At 40.5% G+C, this 24,765-nt stretch overlaps 1 protein-coding gene across 4 annotated transcripts in view; it reads left to right on the plus strand.

Moving 5' to 3' along the window:
* The window catches only part of PALLD (palladin, cytoskeletal associated protein), a 344,806-nt gene that overhangs the window by 128,081 nt on the left and 191,960 nt on the right, over window positions 1-24,765 (plus strand). For 2 of the 4 annotated variants that reach the window (XM_045202765.2, XM_045202767.2), the window contains exon 3: window positions 17,460-17,638. The exons of 1 other annotated variant lie outside the window; for it this stretch is intronic. In XM_045202765.2, coding sequence (XP_045058700.2) covers window positions 17,460-17,638 — 179 coding nt within the window. Of the gene's footprint in view, window positions 1-7,199; window positions 7,294-17,459; window positions 17,639-24,765 lie in introns of those variants that run through there. One more of the 4 variants, XM_045202768.2, reaches the window with a different exon arrangement.

Consider the following 24,765-nt stretch of genomic DNA (forward strand, 5'->3'; position numbering starts at 1 on the left):
TCTTCCGAGTTCAGGATTAGTCATTAAAATATTTACAGAGAAAAAAGATGTTTCTAAGGCTGCTAGGAAGGCAAACCAGAAGAGTTGATCACGGTGGGAATAAGCCCGTGTGTGAGATGACCTCTTAGGAAATGTCCGTCCGCAGGAGGATCTGGGAAAAGAAGCCCCTGGCAGGTTGTCCGAGCCCCTCCAAGGAACCGCTCAAGTCAGAGAATGCCCATGGATTTAACACTAACTTTCAAGAAAGGAATTCCTCGCTTTTTATTTATCCGAATTGCGTACGTAGAACAAAGCTATATCATTTCTCCTTTTCTTTTTCCTTCCCATGGTTATTTTCTCGGGTCATTGACAGCTCCTGAAGGTGATGTGACATGAACTCTCTCCTGGCTTTCGGTTATAAGAACACATGTGCCCCAGGGAGTACCACAGGCAGTGCTTACCCAACAGCCTTCTGCTTTCTGTAGGCACCAGAGCCCTCCTAACGTTCCAGGCAAAGGAGAAAGCCGAACAGTCTGCAGTGGCTACCAGAGAAATGCTCATAGTATAATAGTAGCCTCAATTTTGAAATCTGTCCATATGCATTAGCAACAGCTGTTTTATAGCTTCGGAGAGAAGAATTAGAACTCTATGACATAATGGAGAGAGAAAGGGGGCCATTTCACTGTGGAGATAGACTCAAATTCTGTATTAAGTCATAACTGAAAAATTTTTTTGGTCCTCATGGGTATAAATTAACATGAGAAAATGCTCTCAGGAAAGTGTAAATTCTATTTGCCCAGAAGCTGAGAGATTTGCTAGTTAGTCCTAATAACTCCAAGTAGGGAAAAGAGCCTCTTTGGAGGTAGGTGATGTGATGCTCGTTCTTAGAGAATCTCTAGGCATCGAGCACCCGCTTTCAGGCTCTTTTTATTTGCTGGTATCTTTATTCTTACACAATCTTGGTCAACCAACCAACCAACCAATCACGCCATTCTCTCACAGTGTGAAATGACCTCGCTCTCTTCCACAACTTTCCTACCTGTGGAGCTCCGATCACTCACTGTATTTTGTTTTCTTTACGGAGTTGCTCTATCGGAAATTACTTTGTGTATGTGGTTTAAGTGCTTCTTATCTCTCTCTCCACTCTCACCCACTGGAGTAAAAGCTACATATGAGTAGGCACAGTGTTGTCTTTCTCCTACCTAGCTAGGTCTTCGTTTTGCTTCTTATTTAGCTTCTCTCTTCTCCCAGCAAGATTTTCAAGATCCAACCCAAAGGATGTTTATGTTACTGGAGAAAATCCGTTCTTCTTGCCGTCACAGTAAGAATTGCAGATCAGCAAGCCTATTAGTGGGCAAGCAAAATGTATTAGTTCTCATGAAAGGGAACCGGCCTAACTAAGGTGGGGGTGTAAGGCAAGAGTGTGGGTGACCAAAGGCATCAGGTCCTCTGTTCTGAGAACTTATATAGTTGGCAGGATGGGGGTGAGGGAGTTACGTATTGGTTGGTGGGTAAAGGTGGTACCAACCTCCCCCTGGGGGAGATGTGACTACCCAAACATAGGTACGTGTGGGAGTTGTTTCCTTGATAGTGGAAACGGTACATAGAATTTCAAGGACTTCCCTCCTACCTTCTAGGTCTTGGATATCCAGGTCAACCTGGCCATCTTAGTAAGATTTTTACAGCAGTTTACATAAGCCCAGTCTCAAGGACACTCCCCTCCTCCTGTACTATCATAGATTTGCTTGTGTTACTCGGAATGCCTAGCAAACTTATTAGACCAGGCTCAGGACGGCTGGACCAATGAGTGAGACCAGTCTTCCTTTGCTTCTAGCCTCCTGTATTAAGATCTTCGGTAGAATGTATTGGTGAGGGCTCTGCCTTTATTTCCCCTCCTGCCACTCATTCCTTGCTGCTACCTAACACTTGGAGAATGGAACTCAGGATCCTTTGAACTCTGCAAGAATCACTTCATGGCTAAAAGCCATTCTGATCTTGGAACGTGGCCTCAGCAGAGCCAAGAACCTTCCTATAAGCTATTGCTTGGTCGTTAAGGAAACACAACAGATTACAACCCTAACATGTCACATTCCATAGATCCTCATTTATGACACACTGTGATATATTTCGCCCACTACCCGGAGCAAGATGAGATAATCCCTGGCCACTGTGAAACTTTTTAAGCACCTCTTTGCATCAATACATCTAGTTTTAGGACTCAGTACTAATGTGTATAAGACAGCATACTAACATTTTTCCTTAATCAGGTCCATTCCATCCTTATTGCAACCGTGATTTTCGAAAGTGTACAGTGGCCCTCCTAGCAGTGGGACATTTCATAGATAAATGAAAGAATAAAGGCAAATACAACAAACCCATTAGTTTATCACCCAAGTCGAGTGGAAGCGCTCTCAAATAGAAGGAAAACTAGAGAACTGATATTTAGTTGCATCCATCCAAAGTCAGAGACTTTTCTGAATTGCTTTATGTGCCCCCACAGCAGACTTTCCCCTCGGTTCCTGTAAGAAATTATGACAGCTAGCTAACCTCCATCGAGCCCCAAACCCAAGGTTAGACATGCATCACCTTGTTTAATCCTCCTAATATCCTGAGGGTAGTAGAAATAAAATGTGTTGCAAAACCCAGGTGGTTGATGAATAATGAAATAATCAAGTCTCCTTTAATAAAACATAATTGCCATAAAATAAATAAATATATATATATATATATTTCTTTTCAATTTTTAAAATTCTGCATAGAATGGGTATGCTAATATTGTTATGTTTTTCTTTAGGTTTCCTTTTTGTATATTTTAATGAGTTTAATGTGTATGAAGTAATATTTGCTTGAGGTAAAGTAAAACCATACAGAAAGCTCCAAAATGAAAAGTGGAAGTTTTCTATCTTCCCTCAAGATCAGTCCCTCCTCTTCACATAACTTAAAAGTGACAAGTTTCTCGTATAACCCTCCAGAAGTCTACTGTTCCATTCTTTACTGTTGTGGTTTTACTGGATAATATATTTTTGACAGTTTTTATGTCACATTAGTTTTAAAGGCCACATAGTATTTCCATAGTTATTGGATACCATCATTAAATTGCTGTTTCCTCTTTGATGGACATTTAGGGCAAGATGAGTGTTTTCCTATTACTTTGAAAAAAGCGCTAACACGAACATCCTTGTACGCATGTTTCCTACGTCCTCGTGCCCTTGTGGGAACGTATCAAAGGGTAGCTTCCTAGAGGGGAAACAGCTGGGTCAAATGCAGGCGTGTCTACATGTTAGCGTTGCCCAATCCTCTCCTTAAAAGGTTACACTGATTCATACTCCCCAACTTAGTTACAACAAATTTCAATATATGGCAGTATTGGCTTATATTTTAAATTTCATTCTGCTTTTAAATGTTTAAATAGCTCCCATTTGGAAAAGCCCAGCATCCTTCCTCCACCACCCCCTCCACTAAGAAGCCTACACACCTCGCACACTTCCGGTGTGCGCAGTAACACGGCCAAGGGCAGCAATGCCCTCTGCTTCTTTCTTGCTTTCCTCTTTCATATACAGTGTATGCAGTCCAATGATGTTCTTTCCTAAAAATGTAAATGGGCTGAATCAAATGGTTTTGAAACGATGAAGTAATACAATCCAAATCCGGCAAAATCAGATCCTGTGCCCCTTGGGCGAGGGAACGCCTTTCAAGGTCATGATTTAACCTAGCCAATTGCAATTTAAAGATTAATGTGAGAAGGCAAAGGGCACAGGAGTGAAGTCAATTTTTCCTGAAGTTAGGAATAAATCTATAAATTCTGCTTATTTGAATTACTGAAAATTTGTGTGAGGATCAATAAATCATTTCCAAAATAGTGTTAGAAGACTGTTCCATCTCCTCAGTATACTAGTTACAATTACATTATTAGGCTCTGGAGTGTCGGGCAAACTCACTCTTTTAGCTTGTAACATTGCAGTAAATGACCTGGCAACAGATTAGACATTTTCTTTGTAATGTCTAAGGTTAACTCTTCGGCCAGAAAATCTCTTTCTAATCTAACTCTTTAGCCACTGGCCAGGAAAATCTCTTTCTAATCTTACCAGAATTTAGAGCTATTAAGTACTTTAATTTTTAGTCTCTTAGAAATCATAATGATGCCTTACAGGAAGAAGGGGTCAGGGAAGAAGGGGGTAGAGGGAGAAATTTGTACCTTCTTCCCAGTGACATGAGGACAATTCAAAAAAAATGTGAGGTCATGATTATTACTATGCATATTATGTATATTGATCAAAAACACCCATTTTGCATCATATGCAGGAGAGTTACTTTTGAACAAAAGTGCATAGCAAAAAATAGTGGTACTGTACAAGTAGCTAAAGGGCTGGTTTTCCATTAATTGGTTTTATTTTTTCCTCTCAATCATGGGATCTGGTGGGGTGGAAGCAGATGAAGTGCTCTGCTCAGAAGCTGGGAGGCTAGAACCTGCTGCAGAGGCCTGGGTCTCCGGGCTGACGTGTCGAGGGAGCAGGTGTAGCTTGTGAAGACTCACACACAGTGTGGCCATGCCCGAGGGTCCCTTCTATAGAGAAAAGGCTTTTTAGTCCCAACAGATACTTTTATGAGCAAGCTAGTCCCAGGCAGAAATCACGATTTTCTTTTATTCTGTAGGTGGCATGTGATTCTTCGCCAAGAAACAATATTGAAAAAATAAGAAGTGAAATCAAAAATTGGGGAGAGGGTTGGGAATTTGGGAAACTATCAAAATACATATATGAAATAAGTTTTGTAAAAATTATTCTTTGGTTAAATGATAGAAAATTTTAAAAGCTCTCAAATGTGCTTTTGAAAAATTAAATGGCACCTCATTGGGTTTGAATTTGAGCATGTGATTTCCTAACACAAGCATTTTCAAAGTCAGAGAGGCTCTGCATTAATGAAATAAGACTAAAGCATGAACGTCAGCAAAGAAAGATGGGAAACTTTAGTACAAAGCAAGATAATAATAAATAATAATGAACTTAGAGAACTTTTCTTTTACAGGAAATACTCTGATATCTTGGGTCATATTGACCCAAGTGTTTTTCTAAAGTACAAAATATTTTTAAAAGTATATTTTGTAATGCAAACTGGTTGTAAATGTGGAAACATCATAGCATTTGTGTGCTGAATATGTTTCATTTAACAGCTAATGGATCTCTAATTTAAACTATCCTAATTTAAAAGCCCCCGGAAATCTCACCGAGTTGTCTTGATTAAATCAGACTAATCTGGTGAATGGATCATAGTTAAGAGGATTCGGCCATTCTTCAGTATCCAGCGCACCAGGCGGTAGGTGCTATTCCACTTTCATGCATCGGCTGTCAGTTGTTCGCTGAAAGACTATAGCACCAGTCGTTATAGTCTCTCCACCAACCATCTAGTTCTTGAATTCCCTCGACAAGATCTTTGGTCGTTTTTCTTCCATCTTCAATATATCTAGTGACAAGGAACTCACTACCTCATTATTCCAGGCTGTTCTATCTTGGGCATATGGAATTATTTTAGCCATAAGAAACCTCAGGGGAGATTCTTCAGAACTGACCTAACATATTACCCAGACAAATATTTTTAAGCCTAGGTTATAATCTGGGAAAACTGTGGGCCAATGGAACATGAAATTTGGAGGGAGACTATGACAATCCTTGCCCCACCTCCCCCAAATTGAGAGAGACATGAGTAGGAGAATAGCATTAACAGGGAGCATGCGTTACTCCACCTTTTTCTAGCACAGGGTGCTTTTTATTTCCCCAACACCTATAGATTGCCAGAATGAAACAGGTAGTCATGAGAGGCTTTCTCACAAACTGGAAAAGATAAAAAGAGCTGTTGGTACTCTTCTTTGTCCCTAAGTCTTAGAAGCTCCAAAGAGGTGTGGGTGAGGTTCTAGATGCACACACACCAGGCTCAGAATTGGAATCCTGCTCCACAAGACAAATTTTGACTAGATTGTCCTTTTTCTGCACAGAAAACACATGTAACCATTATCCTCAGTGACATTTTTAAATACAAAAAACATTTTTTTATCCTCATAGAGGGCATATTTTTTTTTCACTGCTTTTTTAGAGAGGAAAGGAAAGAGGAAGAGAAGGGAGAAAGTGAGGCAGAACAGAGGGGGAAAGAGAAGAGAGGGGGAGAGAGAAAGAGAGACAGAAAGAGAGAGACATCAATTAGTTGACTCCCATATGTGCCCTGACTGGGAATCGAACCCACAACCTTTTGGTTACAGGATGATACTCCAACCAACTGAGCCACACCAGGTAGGTCATGACACATTTTTACTTATACAAGCAAAGAAACTATTATAACTCCTTTAACTAGTAAACTGCATATGCTAGATTGAGCCTTTGCCCCTGGTACCTGCACCACACAATAGTTTGAGGTGTTTTTATTTTGTTTCATCTTTTGCAAAGTTTTTATGTGCCTCCGAAGCCAATTTTTAAAAATTGTGTGTTGTGGAATCACAGGGGCATGCAGGGTAAATGGTATGATGGCATGTAGCCAGGGGCAGGTTCGATCCCTGATCAGGCCATACACCTGGGTTGAAAGTTTGATCCCTGGTCAGGGTGCGTACAGGAGACAACCCCTCGATGTTTGTTTCTCATGTTGCTGTTTCTCACCTTTCTCTCTGCCCCACCCCTTACTCTCTTTCACTAAAATCCAATGGACAGACTTAACTGACAAGCAAATTAGAGACACACTCATTGACAGAGAGCAGGAGGACAGCTGAGGAGTGGCAGAGGGTGGGGGGTGGGATTAAACAAAAGGAAAAAAGGACTTGTGGACATGGACAAACTGTGATGATTGCTGGGGCCGGGGGCACAAGGGGACTAAATGGTAATGGAAGAAAACAATGAAAAAATAAATCATATTATTGCCCCCCAAAATAAAATCAATAAAAAAAATCCTTGGGTGAGAATTAAAAAAAAGAAAAGAACATTTTCTTCATGAAAATCCATGTTTTTCAAAGAAAAAGACTTAAGTCTCTATCTGACCATACCATTAATTTTAACACCTAAAAAAATGTAGTGCATTGGATCAAAACTATCAGCCTGAGGTAATTTGCTCTGAAAAACCACCTGAAATGAAACATGCCATTTTATTTGTTATTCAGATTGCCAAATACGACAAGGTATAATTAGTCCTCACTTCCTGGTCTTGTTCACACACCTGAGTCCCCTCCCTGCTCCAGCCACTGCTCTGCACGCCCGGGATCTGAGCCGGGATCTGAGCGGAAGCAGCAGACAGAGGCGGCTTTCTTGGGGAATGGCTCACTTTTCTGCACACTCAAAAGTATGTATTTGATGCACGTTGTTGGGAGGAAGAGGACAGGTGCGATCTGGAGAACTACCTGTGTGGCTAGGCTCGGCAAGGTGGTTGCAAGGCAGCGTTTGCACAGTGTTTGAGCCTCTTTCAGGGCCTCGATTCAAGGAGCTTCTCAGCGGCTAAGTCCAGGGGGTGGGTGTGTGTGTGTTTCCACGGTGTGGTGCTGTCCGTGTGTGAGAGTGTGTGTGTAAAACACCACTCAGCATTCTCGATGAAGGTGCTTGCTCTCTAGCTCATGGGGCTGTTGGTGCAGGACCCCTGAGAGTTACTTGCTAACAATATAATTCTTTCTGCACCTCCCTTTTCATTCTCTAATGAAGAGAGTCCCCCCAATCCCTCACAGTAGACACTTCATTTATTATTTTTTCATTTATTATATACTTCATTTATTACAGTTCTCCTTGGTAAGCTTCTAGAAGGAACACAAAGGGGAAATGCGTTCTGGAGAGAGGGCGGCTCTGAGATGAGCGTGCTGGGTGCACAGTTTAACTTTGTGTACTCACTCGTCTGTTTCCGATGTCGGACTTGGGGTTGCTCAGAGGTCACCCGGGCCACGTTTGATCTGATGATCTCCATCCTCAGAACACTGTGCGAGGAAGCCGCTGAGCCCTGCTTAAGCTCGGCCAGAATGTCCACCAGATTTGGGAGGGGATGCTGCCCTCCTTGCCTCCTGGAGCCGCTGAGCTTGGCTCAGCAGACGGGGCCTCACCCAGCACAGTGTTAGCCAAAGGAAGGCTCCTTTGGACGTGAGGTGAAAGATAGAGATGCAAAGCCCTTTCACTTCTAAAGTTTCAGCTTTTTCAGAAAGAGAGGCATTTTCCCCTCATTCTCTGCCCTCACTTCATTGTGCTTCCTCCTCCCTTACCCCTAATCATGATGAGCTGGCAGCATGACGAAAGCAAGAAATGGAGGGGTCGAGTAATAAATTAGGAAAAATTGTAGACAAAACCTCTTGTTCATTGACTTTGGGGAAAGAGGGTCCACTCACTGCTCAGGAAAAAGTTGTGTTCAGCATAATGGCTTAGCAGACGCCAGGAGATAACCAGTGGGCTTTCTGGGAGTCTGGGCGGGAACTGTTGTGCGTGGTTTTCTGCAGTTCTGTGGAGCTGAAGACACGCCAAGGGGACCTGCTTTGCCCCGCACAGGGCGAAGCGTTTCCCCACGCCCTGCTTTGACTGCAGTCGTTTTGGCTTTCATAATTCTGAGGTAATTACGGCATTTCAGTGGACAAGTTCCAAGAGCATAGGAGACTGACAGCATTAGCTAATAAAACATCTCTCACTTTATGCCCTTTGGAATGTAATCCAAGTTATAACAATGGCTAATAATTACCCGCCCTAACCGTAGCAACAAAGTAGCTGAATGTGCACCTCTAGCTGTTTTATGTATGTGATTTCTCACTCTCAGGCTCTTTGTGTAATCCATTCTTTCCCCAGCGCTTTGAAGGCTTGGAAACATTCAGCACACACTTTCACACCATAGGAAACTTTGAAGAGTGACTTCTCAGGTCGTGCTGACCTGTTCTTGTGTTTGCATAGAGGTTTGACGTGGATGAATCTGGTTTGTTTTTTTTTTTTAACTAACAGGTGTAACTTGAGAATTTGTGAATGAGTGACAGGAGGGTTGGGAACCCATTTTTCCTCTCATAGACTGTGAAATTTACTCGTGTTGACCCACGGGAATGAATCGCATTTACAGAGAGTCAAAATATGCAGTAAGGCCAAAATCACAATTTCAAGTTGCTCTTCACAGTGAAGTTTAAGTATGAGGACACCACATCATGGTGTGCCTGGAACAATCCCCATTTATTCTGTAATTGTTAATAGTAGCCTATTTTACTCTCAGAAATGTCCTGACTTGGACATTATATTATATGGTCATCCTGTTTCCAAAAGGGGAATTAAAAAAAATAACAGTAATTTCATGTGCCATGAAAAAGGAAGCTTGTCCACACACCCCCCCCCAAAAAAATTCTTAAGAGTTAACAGTCAAGGTCAGATGAGATGTTAGCAATCAGCATTAAATGTTACAATACAATTGCAGAGTCAGATAGGATGTTGGTGATATAATTCAACCCAGTGTTTTCTAAAACGTGTTCCACAGAATACTAATTCTTCAACATGATTCTCTAAACATCTGTTCCATGGTCAAGTAAGACTGAGAATGATGCCTCCCATTGTTCCCTCTCGGAAATTGAGTACAAAGTTCTAAAAATTTTGTACTAAAGACAGATGTTTAATTTTGTTTAACCCAGGGCTCTGTAAACCTAATTGGCTACAGAAGCCTTTTTCAATTGTATCTGCCAACTTGCTTCAGAACTACTTTCTTACGACACATTTGAGATAACACTGGGCTGGCTCATTCCTCACTTCTCACCAAGAAGGAAATAAGCCACCAAAGAGAGAAAGAAAGGATCACAATTCAGCTTAGCTGGTCTATGGACCAGGACTGCTGACTCCTAGTCTTCCATCCTTTCTCTTCCATCCCCAATGTGGAAAATATTAGGAGCCATCTAAGAGGTTAACAGCTCCTTGCAGCACAAATAGTGTAGATTTCTGGTGCCTACTTTTATAGTTGTTTTTTTTTTTCTTTAGGGATAATGATTAAATGTCTGCATGCTCGTAGTGTTCAAACACAGAGCTACCTCTCATGGTCCACACAAAACAAGATGTAATCACTTCTGAAGTTTGGTTTGATCTTGACTGCCCTCCCATTCTATCTTTCTTTCTTAAGAGATAACATAATTATTAAAGGAAAGAATTGCTAGACATGAGTCTTGTTTGGGATCAAAATCTATTTTGTCATTTCCTGGGCTTTGAATTTCAAAAAGCCAATCTATTTATTCAGACCATAGGGTTAAAGTACATCTGTCGCCCACACAAATTGAGCTATTGGTCTTTGAGCTAAGCACTCCTGAAATTATAGCCATAGTAAATTTAGACAAGGACTAATTTCTCTTTGGTCTGCCTATTAATCCACATGACAGAATAAACATGGTGTGTCTCGTGGTTAACACGAACATATGTAAAAAATTAAGAAATCTGTGGTGACAAGACAAAAAGTACCCCATGAAAATTAATTGGTGTTTGATTGCGGATGTATGAAATGTGATATTTACAGACGACCTGACTTTGAGTTAGGCATAAACAAAATTCATCTTGGGCTTAAGTTGCCAGTTTCGTTTTGGGGGTTCTCCAGCTCACGGCAGAGCACTGCCATTCCTCTGGGAGAAAGGAACACCTGGAAAATATAACCACTGCGGAACCATTGATGTCTCTGGGTTTTTTTTTTTTTTTCTGCCCTTTATTTTGGTTATAACATTAAAGAGACTGGTTCCTTTAGTTTTCTTCAACCGTGCACTTCCATGCAACCATGTGGCTGCTCGATCTCTGGGAGAAGGGGGCAGCTGCGGGCTAACTTTGCCAGCCTGCAGTCATCACTAACATCCTTTTGAAGATACGTTTTTCTAGGAAGTACAAATCAGCGGAGTTGTGGAGCAAAAATAGGCATCTTTCAACTTAACTGTGTTTCCCTCTGAGCATAAGGAAGCTGGCTTGGAAGAAAAAATAAAAATTGTTTTTAAAGCTTTTTATTTTAAAGCACCTTATTGTTTCTATTGAATGACTTCTAAGATTTACCATTTCCTTAGCAGAGTTGGAGACTATCCGCTAAGATTCACTGATGAAGCTTTGTAACTTTTACTAGTGAGATTTGTTCATTTTAAAAGCCACGTGTTTAGAATGCAGGACACAGAAAATATCTGGGATACATAGTTGTGGTTCCAAAAAATAAAGATCCCAAGAGAAACGGTCAGTCATAAAATCCTCTTTCCTTTTGAGTGGTGGAATCGGAATAGATATTTAGTAGTCAACTTGTAAGCCAAGTGATGCCATATTTGATTTTTTAGAACATCAACTGGGAGCATAGTACATTGGATAGTATATGTTATACTTTGCTAGTGGATTTGTTAGTTCCTCTCATTTAAGTGGTTGAGTTTATTCTCATGGAAGTCAATGGCATCGCCCTCTCTCAGAGCACCAGAGTGTTCGAGCACTCCCAGGTGTACATCCCAACTCCCGGACACAGTTCGAGGCCCACTGCCAGTTGCCAGGGTCGGAAGAGGAGAAAAAAGGAAGGCCACATCAGGGAGGAAAATTTTCTAACACCAAGAATGGAAGCCATTGGTGACTTTCAAAGCCAGCCGCTTGCTTAGAAGCAGCTGGGATCCCCCCGATTCTGGTTGTCCTCCTGACCTCTTCTGATCTAACCAAGGCGTGGGCACAGCCACTCACCTCCGGCGAAGTCAGAGGTTACACCTTGAATGGTGGAGTGTGCGCAGTTAACTACAGGGTGGGGCAAAGGCGGGTTTGCCGCGGTGAGTGTGCAAAGCACAAAGTTTATTCTCGTATTATTATGTATTATTATTTTTCATACAAGCAACTGTAAGCCTACTTTTGCCCTGCCCCACATTGAATTTTTCTACATAAAACACCTTGAATTTCAACCCTACTACATCCTGCTGGTGCCATAGTAGGATCCTTGAATTTTTGGCACCGTCTCATTTTTAGGCTTAGGTATATAAAATAAATATATATATATATATATATATATATATGTGTGTGTGTGTGTGTGTGTGTGTGTGTGTATCTCTTTTATATACATATGCCTTATATTTATATATCAATGTTGATTTTAATATCCTAGCACAAAATAATAAAAAGAAATGTGCCATCTTATAGAGCTTTAAATTCTGCAATCCTTTTTTTCCTCTGTGTTAGAATCCTCTGTGAATTGAAAGCAAAAATATAAGACTCATGAAGTCCATCTACATTATTCTCTGTCTAATCAGTTGGTTTCAACCTACGTATTTTATCCAAAGCAAACTATAAGTATGAAGCAATAACCAACTTTTAAAGATTTTTTAGGCAGTACATGCTTGCATGGAATGGAAGAACCTCCATTCATCAGATGAAGTGTACTCAGCATTCCTCCGTGTCTATAACCGAGTTTTCATCTCTATCTACCCTGCCAGTGGTCTCATGAAATAGGAAATCCAATCTAGCTGACATCTGTACCCCCAGTCAGTGCCTTGGATTGGAATTGAAGTGCAATAAGCCCCTTGATGAATACATAAATGTTTGATTGATTAAATGAGTGAAGATGACTACATCTCCTAACCCTTTTCCATTTTATTTCCCAATTAATGTAAGATTATTTTCATAGCCTGTTTAGGGCCTTGAAGTCTGACACCCAGTCCAACACTCTCAACAATTCTGAGTGGACACTAATTTTTTAAGGTTTCCTTCTCAGCTCCTCATTGTGTAGCACTTACCCATCTGCTGGTAGCCCTACCAGAGTTTAAGAAGGAAGAATTAGTAAACTTTGTTAATACTTGTTAATCTTCACAGTAAAAAGTTTAATGAAAGGTGAAACAACACGTATTAAGGAAAGTGAAATTTTGAAGATTATATGGATTGAATTGTCCATCTTCCTCTTTTTCATTTCTGTATATAAATGAAAGTTGCCTATATCTGAAAATGTAATAAACTACTTTAAAGAGTTGATGAGAAATAAAATAAAGCCATATTTTCAAAGTACATAGCATATAATAATCATTCAGTAAGTATTACTGTAATTCTCTTTCCCTTACTTTGAATTTATACATGTCCTTGGGAACTATCATTGTTCCAAAATTTTGTGAGGGTGCAGGTGTGTGTGTGGGGGGTGGGGGGGTACAGGGAAGCCTCAGAGGTGGCCAGGAGGCAGAGGGAGCAAACAAACCTGGGCAAGGGCCTGCCTTGTGGTTTCCATGGGAAGGAATGCATGAAGCAGCAGACAGGTTAGGGATTGGATAGTCTGAATAATTTCAGTGGGCTCTGGGGCATAGGGGCTGTCTCTGGATGCTACCCGGCTTGGGGGTGATTAAGAGAAGGGAATAATAGCCCTGGGTGTGGAGGTGGTGGTGACGTAGTTCTGGATGGGTTAGTTGTCAAGTGGAAGGAGTGCTGAAGGAGAACATTTACTGTAGCTCAGAACGAGCCATTCCTGGGAGGGGCCTCTTTGCCAAGCTGTTATGAGCTCCATTGTGCAAATGGTTCTAATCATAAATTAAATATACATTTATCTAAATATTGTCCAGGAAGTATCCTGCCCTTTTTGTCACTACAGGGAGTCTACCATCTAAATACTTGTAGCTTTTTTCTCCTCCTAAGTTCCACCGTATCTTACCACAGTGTAACAACATAGCACTGATCACTTGACAGGTAATTAAATCAGGAAGAATCTGACTTTTCCCTGGGAGTGTCAGTGCAGTACAATGACTCATGTTAGTTAATGTCCTTACCACCTGATTTGGACAAATTTAGTCTTTCAGTGCACTATTTCTTCCATGGGTTAGAATCTGAGATGCTTTTTAAATTTTATTCACAGAGTTGGAGAACAAAAAGCATGAGGTTTAAAAGCAAAAAATAGGTCAGCCTAGAAGTTGGTCAGCGCCAACCATTTTACCATATGCAAGTGTTGAAGACATAATGAACCATTTCAGGAGACTAAATAGATTTGTTACACTGTTGCAGAAAATGCATTGTTGCCTCAATCTTTCTGTCAGTATTAAAACGTATTTCAATTATTTTACTGTGCTTACTGATTATTTTATTTAGCCTTATACTAATCATCATTGTTCAGATTATAATTGATCTTAATTTATTTTTTAAAATGTACAAGTTCTGTGGGATCAATATGCTAGAAAAGCATGCTGCAGCTGCACATGGGATGTTAGTAGATGCTAAATAAGAAAAAAAATGTCATAGTCAAGTTAAACGCTAGATTAGACAATGTTAGACAAATTTTTTTCCTGCATGACTTCTAAGGGCCTTTAATAAGAAAATGTGAATTGCAAATGTCAAGGACTAATATATACCATGCAGTATCTTCCAAATCTAGTAGGTCACAGACCCTTCACCATTGGTTTATGCACGGAAAGCATATTCTAAAGTAATGAGTAGCAGACAGTATTTGTAAAGAAAGCATCAGCTACATGCAGTGCACCATGGATCACTGAAAAAAGTTTTAAAAATGCCTTTTTCTGCAATGGGGTCAATTTTTTAGCTGGGAAAATAAGGCATAAATGCAATAGACTCAAATAGTGAAATAAGGCAACAACACAGAAGATATCCTAAGGTGATATATCATCAATTATCAAATGAATAATGCAAAGGTTTTTTTTAGTACAGAGAAGGGAAAAAGAAACAGAACACTATTTTTCTTGCACTTATATGCAAGGGGGCAGAGATACAAAACACATAAAACATGTTTGCTATGTTAAAGAAGTGCATAACCTACAGAAAAGGCAGGACTCTGTGGAGCAAGTTAGTGTGATCCGAACATAATAGACCTGAGCATCTTCACTTCCACGTGCCCGTGAATTACCAAGGGGACCTGAACTGATTCGGTAGATTTGGGATGAGGGTCAAGATTCTGCCTTTCCAACCAACTCCCCAATGACGGCGACGCTGCTAGTCCAAGGATCACACTTTGAGGAGCAAGAAGTTAGAGCAGGAGTTGGCCAACTTTTTCTATTGAAGTGCAGACAGTAAATATTTCAGGATTTGTGGGCCATACCGTCCTTTGCAACTGCTCAGCATTGTCATTGTAACACAAAAGCAGCCGTAGATGATATGTAAATGAAAGAGCACATTTGTGTACCAAAAAAAGGTACAGATCATGGCATTTGAACTTTACATAATTGTCTATGTCACAAACTATTTTTGCTAAGTTTTCTCAAACATTTAAGAGTATAAGGACCATTTCTTAGCTTGTGGGCCATACAAAAACAGGCCGCGGGCCTGCAGGCTGTCAGTTTGCTGAGCTACGAGTTAGAGGTCAAGGTATGACATTCCCTCGGGGAGTTAGCAGAGGTTTCCCTCTGAAGCACATTGAACCAAAGCAACTAATCTTTCTGTTAAACCTGTGTTGCATTTTTTCATGCCTTGTTTTCCCTCTAATAGTTGGCTTATATGTTTTTTATGGAAAATAAAAAAATCCTAATTGACAGTACAGATAGACAAACTTCTCAACCAGTTCCAGAGTTTACCAGGCATCCTTCTTTCTACCACCTGTAGTAGGTAATGCAATGCCTTCCACACAGGAGGAGCCCAGTGGGCATGCGTTTGGTTGAGCTTAATCTGTTGAAGGAGTCTTTCCCATCTCTGTTAAGGAGGAGTAGCTCTTGGATGGGATTAATGAAGAGCGTAAGGAGAGAATTTCAAGGAGGGGAAAGCAGGCAAGTCAGGGTTGCAGAGGGCTATGTCAGGAACAATAAATCCATGCAAATATTTGACAGAAACAGAGGATTAGTATAGGAAAATGATTGAAAATAAAATCGGGGCCAAGTTACATGAAATGCCTCAATTCAGATCTGAAGTTTAGGGAATGATGTATCTAGGGAAGAGTGTGAAGAACTTTAATCTGATTTGGGATATAGGAAGGATCCATAACTTCCTATAGATGAAGAGATCAACTAAAAGACTTCAGAGCAATTAAAATGTAAGCCATAGTTCTCATGGGTGTGGATCTGGACTATGACTGTGGAAAGAGAACAGGAAAGAAGGAACTGAAAGATGGTTCTAGTCTGGAGTGCTCTCCAGGACTTGATGAAAACAAAGGGACCACAAACCACCCCAGAAATAAATACTGCTCTTCCCAATTGCCTCAAAGAGATGTAGTCCCTGGCTGGTGCGGCTGGCTCAGTTGGTTGGAGCATCCTCTCTTAACCGATAGGTTGAGGCTTCAATTCCTACTCAGGGCACATACCTAGGTTGTGGGTTTGACCCCTGGTCCAGGTACATACAGGAGGCAACCAATCAATGTTCCTCTCTCTCCCTTCCTCTCTCTCTAAACAAACAATGAAAAAATGTCCTCGGGTAAGGATTTTTAAAAAAAAGTAATATGCATTGCATTACATAGGATGCTCAGTTGGCTGGTATTTTTTTTAATGTATTTTAATTCCACAAGTCTTATCTGTTCTTTTGTGAGTATCCCATATTTATTTTTAAATACAGTTTTTGGAGTTAATACTGAGTATTAGCAAACAGATTTGTTTTGTTAACATTATTTTCAGATTAAATACAGACAAAGACCTATACTATGCTATCTAAATACAGAAATAGTCTTGTGTGCCATATTTTCACAAAAGGGTACCAAGTCCAAAGAATTTTCTAGAAGATTAGACTCAGAGAAAATATCCAAGTGCTGATGAAGAGCTAAGTGGACAATCCAGTCCCAGAGACTTCGATCCTTTTAGTTGTGACACATTCCTACATATTTCTTTAAAAATAAATCACATGTTGGGGGGAGGAGGTTGGACAGCTTTGTAGTTTTTGTAAAACTCCTGTGGAGAGTTTGAGGTGCTAGGGGAATACAGGGAAGAGTGTGAGAGAGAACCTGTGCTAGAAGAGTCTGGCAGCTCACAGCCTCCCACACCAACCGCGGTCCTGGTTGTTTGGGAAAGGAAAAGTGCTGACCAGCAAGAATGAATTACAGCCGCTCCAGTTCTCCAGTTGTAGAAGCCAAGCGGTCTGCTAGAAAGTTTTATAAATATCAGAAATGTGGAAGGCATTAAATCTGTTATTGCTCAGCTGATCAGAAGTCTTAGGGGCAACAAAAATATTGCTGCCTATGATTTTTTTAACTCGATGATTAGTTTCCCTTGATACATTAGATATTTTGAGCATAACGTTTATATTACTTTCATATTTTTCTTTAGATAAGAAATTATAGATAAAACTGTAATAAATGTAAGAGTCATTCATTATAAAACATTTTATAAGGCACTTTGAAATTCTGTTCCTTTTCGTTTGTAACTGGAATGGTCTTTCCAAGTTTAATGATGTCACTTATTTCAATGTTGACAAAATGTACAAGGCGCTTTACAAACAAAACCTGTGGGAATTGTCGAGTCGTTAATTTCATGGTCTAAATTGTAGAGTTTCCATCAGTAATATTGACACAGATCTTTTCTGATCAAACAAGCATCTGATTACATAGCATCCAGCCTTTCTCTTCTGCTTTATTATTGTAAGCATCACCATTTCCTCTCTTTCTCTCCTGCCCTTTGACCTCCATTTGGCCGGCAGATGGTTCTGTGAGGGGAAGAAGCTGCACAACACTCCTGACATTCAGATCCGCTGTGAGGGTGGGGACCGCCACACCCTGGTCATAGCAGAGGCCTTTGAGGACGACACAGGTCGCTATACCTGCCTGGCTACGAACCCCAGCGGCTCAGACACAACATCTGCAGAGGTGTTCATTGAAGGTGAGGAGAGGCGTGCGGCAAAGCAGCGTGAATGGTCCAACAGCTTCAGCTCCAGCAGGGCTGCATTGTGAAAATGCTTTTCCAGTGCAAACAGCCTAATGGTGCTGTGATCCAAAACTCCTTTCTCCTGAAAACTTTATAAATAGGTCGAAGGGTTCTGACACTTAGGAATGCATCAACCCTGTCTAATGTCCGTATTTGTTCCTTTTAATGTGCAACATTTCAGCTACATTCACCTCAATTTATTTAAAATATAAAGCACCCAATTTTCTTTTGGTTTCTCTAGTGAAAAAAGAATGTAAGCATAGTGAAGTACTGTATCTATCAACCAAAGTTGAAATTTTCATGAGAATAAGTAAATATTTTTTAAGTATATCTGACAAGATTCAGCCTGTAGGGAATTTAGAAACTTGGTGTCAAAGTATTTAGTTTTAAATTATTATGGCATTTTGATCATGCCAATAATTTTTTAATTGATTTTTAGAGAGAGAGGGAGAGAAAGAGAGAAACATCGATTTCTTGTTCCACTTATTTATGCATTCATTGGTTGATTTGTGTATGTGCCCTGATGGGGGATCGAACCCACCACCTTGGCATATCGGGACAACACTCTAACCAACTGAGCTACCCAGTCAGGGCTTTGACCAATACCAGTAGCTTAAGTTGAAAGTGTTTTATGCACCACAGTCTTACATTATTCCCTAAATCCGTATATCAATGTGCATCCTGTTAGTTGGGTGCTTTTCAAAAATAATCAAACACAGGGTCCTGCAGAAGTAACGCCTGCATGAGTGTGGTTGATAGAGTAATGATATGGGTGTACTGATTTATAGTTTTAATTTGAACATGTCAGCTAGAATGTCATATGGTGCGCTTGAGTATAATAATCATGTTACAGAATGACATTCTTATGACTTTGTACTAAAAGGGGCATTATTTGTGCCAGACCATGTATATAAAGAAAATTTAAATTCCTGAGGTCTCCACTACCTTATTCTTCATCTTTCTACTACTTTTAACTGTTTAGTACCACCAGATTTCTTCCATGTTTAAAGTAGAAAAAAGCAGGATGTGAGCCATCGTTTATAGCTCCTTCAAGAGCTGACAATTTATAGAAGAAACTGTTACCACTCACTAAGAGTGTGTACCTTTACTTCTCATAAAAGGTTCCTCTGCATTATCTTTGAGAGCAAACATCTGGGAGCTCCTCAAGGGACCAAGTGCTGTTAAGAAAAGCAAACATTCTGTTTATGGCAGTAACTAATATTTACATGGGACTTATAAATGTACACGTAATATACACATGCAACTTCAAACTCCCTTTAAACTTCACTGTTAGCCTATGAGGTATTACTAGCATTCCCTTTTTACAAGTGAGTAAACTGAGACCCAGAGAGGTCAAAGGGACTCATTCAAAGTTACACAGGGATTTCAACCCAACTAGTCTCTCCAGGGCCCATATTCTTACCCACTGTCATACACACATCAAAGTGCTAAAGTAATAGAAAAAGAACGACAAAGATGTTTAACATTTAATCAGTCAGCAGTATAAGTCACGAGCAGGCTGTGTAGCAAACTTCTTGAAGTATTTTAGAATATGATGAAGGGAACTTAAACTTCTGTTGAAGACCTGCTTCTTAATGATGAGCAGAGTTGTCTCCCAAATCCAAGTTCAGATAGAGCACCTTAGAATTAAGTGCTTCATTTGCCCCAGCAGTGCTAGAAATGTGGTGAATTTTAGTGTGTATTGCTTTTATAATACAGATGTTACATGAATTCACATTAAAGTCTAGCCTATCTACTCAATTCAGCCAGCATTTTTTAAGGCCCCACTGTGTGCGAGACAGTGCAGGCACAAATATGGTTAAGACGCAGGTCCTGATATCTAACAGCAGAGAGGGGCACATTAAAAAAAAACAGAATGTACAGTGATGGGTGATATTGTAATAAGTGATATGACAGAAATATATAAAGAGTTATATGGTCACAAATGAACTTAAAAATTAACTGCAATATATATAAGATATCCTCACTTTTCATATGAAAAAGGAAAAATGTCTCTAGCTCTGAAACCAGTTTCAGTGTCTCACTCCGGTAGACCCAAAACATTCACAACATGGTCTTTAATTTTATTTAAGTTTGCTTCTTCATGCAAAGCTTCTGAACCAATAGTCCTCAATACGGGAAAATACACTTCCAGTTCTATCTGCCATTTCATGCTCTGGACTTCAACAAAGTGGATTTTTTTTTTCCCAGTACACAGTTTTCCACATAATAATGCTACTTACTTAGCCAGCCCACCACCATTGGGCCTCTGTGACTTCAGACAGACTGCATGTGAAGAGGAGGGTAAGGAAGCTGGACAGAGTTAGGATAAAGAACCATTAAGATTTGGTCTCCTATGCCTAATATAAAAAACTAGCCTTGGGAAATATGGATAATAAAATTTTTTTTAAACCTGAGAGATTTCAGTATATTTTTATCCGTGAGAACAGAACTTTAGATAAATTCTTAGGCTATTATGACTAGAAGTAATAAATTTTTATATTTTACTTATCCAGCACTAAGAAGACTAAGTCATGTCTTGATTGAATTGTTTCCTAGAACATGTTATTAATGTTTCAGCATGCAGTCAGGGAGGGTCTTTGGGAGAGTAGGAAGTTTTCTGTAAAATGTAAAAATTCAAGCAAAGCCTTCCCTAGAAGTTTAACAACCCACTAGTTGGAAACTATCTGAATTTCACTTTCTTATGCATCAAGTTTCAAAATGGTACAAAAGAAATTATAACTTAAGAATAGTGGCTGATGTTTATTTAGTTTTAACTAGGACCAAGCAATTCATCTTTACATGGATGATCTTCTTTAACCTTTACAAAAATCGCCCCCATTATATGATTGAGGACACTGAAGCTTACAGAGTGGAGCCCAAAATCACACTCAACACACGTGTGTGCACGGGCGCACATGTGGGATTCAAGAATTCAAACCCAGGCGGTCTGACTTGCGAATCTGCGTTCTCAACCACTACAGAGTGAAAGGTAGATGGACTCATTACCGAGACAGCTGTAGTCTGTCTGTGACCACCTCAGTCTAGGAACAGGGTTTAGGATCTGAGCAAAGCCCTTTTCAGGGCACATACTGAGCACTAGTTAGATTGCATTAAGTGTTTACGCAGGAACTACTGTAAGGCCAGAGCGATGTAGACAGTGGGAACCCATCAGCGAAGAAGGTAGGCCCGCGTTCTTACTTCACTGACTGTCCAGAAGAGGAGGGAGAGTAAACTCACAAATAATTCCAACACCAGCAAGTGCTGGGAAGAAAATAAAGGTGGCTGGTGGGTGAGGGCGATCAGGAAGGCCTCTCTGACAAGGTGACACTTGATCTAAGACCAGAACCCTGAGAAGAAACCAATAGGAAGACTGGGAAAAGAGTGTTTTACACAGAAGGCACAACCCCAAGGCCCTGGGAAGGGAAGACCAGGTGTGTTCAAAGAGCAGAAGGAAGTCCCAGGTAGCAGAAGCATAAGAGAGAAGAGGCGGCTTGGAGGGTTGGGCAGCGGCCAGTTCGTGGGGACATGAGGCCTTGTGGTCACTGTTAGCAGTGTGCCATCTGTCTAAATAAGATCGCAAATCATGGAGGGTTTAAACTGAAAAGTCACATTAGCTGATTTATACAGGGTGGGGCCAAAGTAGGTTTACAGTTTTGAGTATCTAAAACACAGTTTATTTTTGCATTTATTATTCAATATTATTTGCCACATGAACTACTGTAAACCTACTTTGGCCCCACCCTGTATCAAACTGTTGCTTTAGTGTATGACGTGAGACCACTAGAAGCCTGTCGCTGTGGTAGAGGAGAAATGACCGTACTGCGGGAGGAGGTGGTGGACATGGAGGTGAAGCAGAGTCAGGTGGACTCCAAAAGCCATCTGGTGGATTTAATGAGGGGGTGGGGGAGGAAAGGAATCAGGTGTCTCCATGGATTTCAGCTTTACCATCGGTGTGGACAGTGTTGCCCATCTCTGAAATGGGGAAGACTGGGAGGAACAGGGTCAGGGGACAGTGGGAGGTAAGTGTTGTGTTTTGAACATGCTGAGTTTGAAACCCCTATTTAGGTAGCCGAGAGGATACATCACGTCAGTGATTGGACATTGGAATATAGTCGAGTGCTCAGGGGGAGTAAAGCATTTGGGAGTGGCAGCATGTCGATGGTGGCTAAAGCTGTGGGACTGGACGTGTTACTGGACAGGCCTATCAGGGAGAAAGTGGGTAGTGAGGGAGAGAAAGGGAACCAGGTCTGAGCCTGGACAATCCTTCCTCCCTGTGAAAGTTCTAAGAGGGGGACATGCCAGTGAAGGAGAGTTAGGAGAGCCCCTGGGGTGGGCAAGAAGCCAGGCAGAGTGTGTGTTTTGGGGGGAGGCATGAGGGAGTGTTTTAGGAGGCAAGGTGATGCCAGCTCTGTCCACTGCTGCTGAGGGTCCAGTCAGATGAGGACAGGAGGGAACTGCTGGGTATAGCAGCTGAGGATGTTTAACAAGAGGGATTTGCGCAACCTGAAAAGGACCAACGATCAAATGCAATGAAGCAAGGAAAGTCAGCAAAATGTGGAAGGAGAAGCAACCAATAAATAATATTGTTGGGTACGTCTTGTTCAAACACCAGCAGAGATATGGGCCTGTGTTTGCAAAACAGTGTGGGGTCAAAAAAGATTTTTGAATTGAGGTATAATTGACAGACAACAATAGTTTCAGGTGAACAATATAATGATTTGTTCAGTGTATATATTGCAGAGTGATCACAGGAATCTAGTTAACATCCATCACCATACATAGTTAGAATTGTTTCTTCTCGGGAGGAGAATCTATAAGATCTACTCTATTAGCAACTCCCAGACATACAATACGGTGTTCTGTCCTGTGGTGCCCATGCTGCACGTGACATGCCCAGGACTTACAGCTGGAAGTTTGCTCCCCTCGACCCGCTTTAGCCATCTCACCCCCTCCCCAACCCTCTACCTCTGGCGACCACCAACGCGTTCTCTGTATCTCTGATTTTAGGTTTGTGCTTCGTATTTTTATTTTAAGATTCCACATATGAGTGACATCGTATGGTGTTTGGCTTTCTCTGACTTATTTCACTTAGTGTAATGCCCTCGAAGTTCACCCATTTGGTTGCAAATTTGAGGATTTCTTTCCTTTTGGGGGGCTGAGTAATATTCTCTGTGTGTGTGTGTGTGTGTGTGTGTGTGTCTTACATTTGCTTCCCCTTCCATCCATCCAAGACACTTAGGTTGCTCCCATGGCTTCGCTGTGGTAAATAAGGCTGTGATGAACGTGCCAGGCAGATGTCTTTTCAAGTTAGTGTTTTTCTTTCCTTTTGATAAATACCCAGACGTACAAGTGTTTGAAAATAAAGATGGTTTTTGGCAGTTTGTGTGTATGTTTGTGTGTTTTCTTGTTTGTTGTCATGCCATAATTAATAGGGTTTATATGCTAGTGAAAATAATCCAAGAGAAAAAAACATAGGCCTTGCAGAATGGAGGGAGAATAAAAGAGAGCAAAGTCTTTGAAAAGGAGACAGGAAGCAGAGTCTGGCCCACCTGAGTGCTAGGTGGCGAGGGAGGTACTCTCCAGGACTAGATGGTACCGAGATAGTCTCAGGAATTTCAGGATGTAAATAGGAAAGGTAAATGTAAACGTATGAAATAAATACATCTCAAGTTTCGACCACTGCCACCCCTCCTGACCGCAAAGTGGATTACACCAATCATTACAGCTTTAGGAGCTCCAAAGAGGACGGGATGGTGGTTCTGAGTGTGGGCTGAAGGAAGGTGGATTAAACTGGACCTTGTGGGTAAGGAGTTGGGTCCTATGGGGAAGAGGACAGAGTGACATTAAAAAGGTAGGGGTGGGGCAGGAATACTCAAGTTTGATGCATGTTGGCAGATTCTGTTTGATATTTATAGGTTCTCAGTTCCTCAAATAATCCAATAAAATGTGTTCCCTTGTTAAGTGACATTTTGATGTATGCTAAGATGTTACGTAAGTGGCTGCTCCTGTTGATCCCAGCAAGAAAAAGCCTCTCTAAACATGCGGTTTCTTCTGCTGGCTCTTGAAAATGTGTTAAGAGAAGCTGAAGGAGTCTAAGCCCAGTTTTGGCCATTCTTACAATATTTTCTGCCTGGTCTAGTTCCAGCACCGTGAACTTGAACAGTCATTTACTGTCTCTGAATTCAGTTTCTCCGTCTCTGCATGGAGAAAATTAGATTGTTATAAGGACCGACTGAGTTAATTGCCTAGAGCTGTGCCTGGCACATGGTGTGAGCTATCATTATTATTACAAAAAAAGGACATTTTGATTTTTAAAATCTAAAACATACATTGAAAAGAAAATATAAAAATACATGTAATTCCACTATCCTGTGTTTTATATGTGTATATTTTATTCTGTATACTCTATTGTACCTTTTTTTAATTTAACCTATTTTTGTTTAAAAAATTGAGGATCTAAGAGGTTAAGTAATTTGCATGAGGTCATATAACTAGAAAGCAGTGGCAACGGAATTTACACTCACGTTTTTTCAATGTTTTGAATGATTGTTGCAAGGCTGGTAATTATAGCAAGTGCGAAAGAAGGGAGGGAGAAAGGTGAGGAATGGTGGCAGGGTGTACTTAGTCCTTAAATTTTGAAGGCCAAAACAAGTGCAAAAGGATGAATTCCATGATGAGATTCTCAGGGTTTAAAAAAATATACACATACATGTATAATTTTTAATGGTTGACACCTGCTTTTATGAAGATGTTCTATTTCCTGAAGTCGAAGCTGCATGATTTATATCTAATTTGTTTTTTAAAAATCATGGAAGATACCAGATTGGCAAAAATAAAAATAATTAAAAACAGTGATTTCATGAGTATGGGGAAATGGGCATTTTGATATATTGCTACTTTACACGCCTTTCTGGAGAGATGTTAAAAAATGGAAATAATACACATATCCATTAATAGTGGAATAATAAAATTATGATAAATCCACACAAATGAGGTTGAAGCAACCACTAGAAAACTATAAAAGTACATATTTATTTATTGACATATATTAAATTCAAGGAAAACAATAATTGGACAGC

This window comes from Desmodus rotundus, chromosome 9, assembly GCF_022682495.2.
Source record: "Desmodus rotundus isolate HL8 chromosome 9, HLdesRot8A.1, whole genome shotgun sequence".
Classification (NCBI taxonomy): Eukaryota; Metazoa; Chordata; class Mammalia; order Chiroptera; family Phyllostomidae; genus Desmodus; species Desmodus rotundus.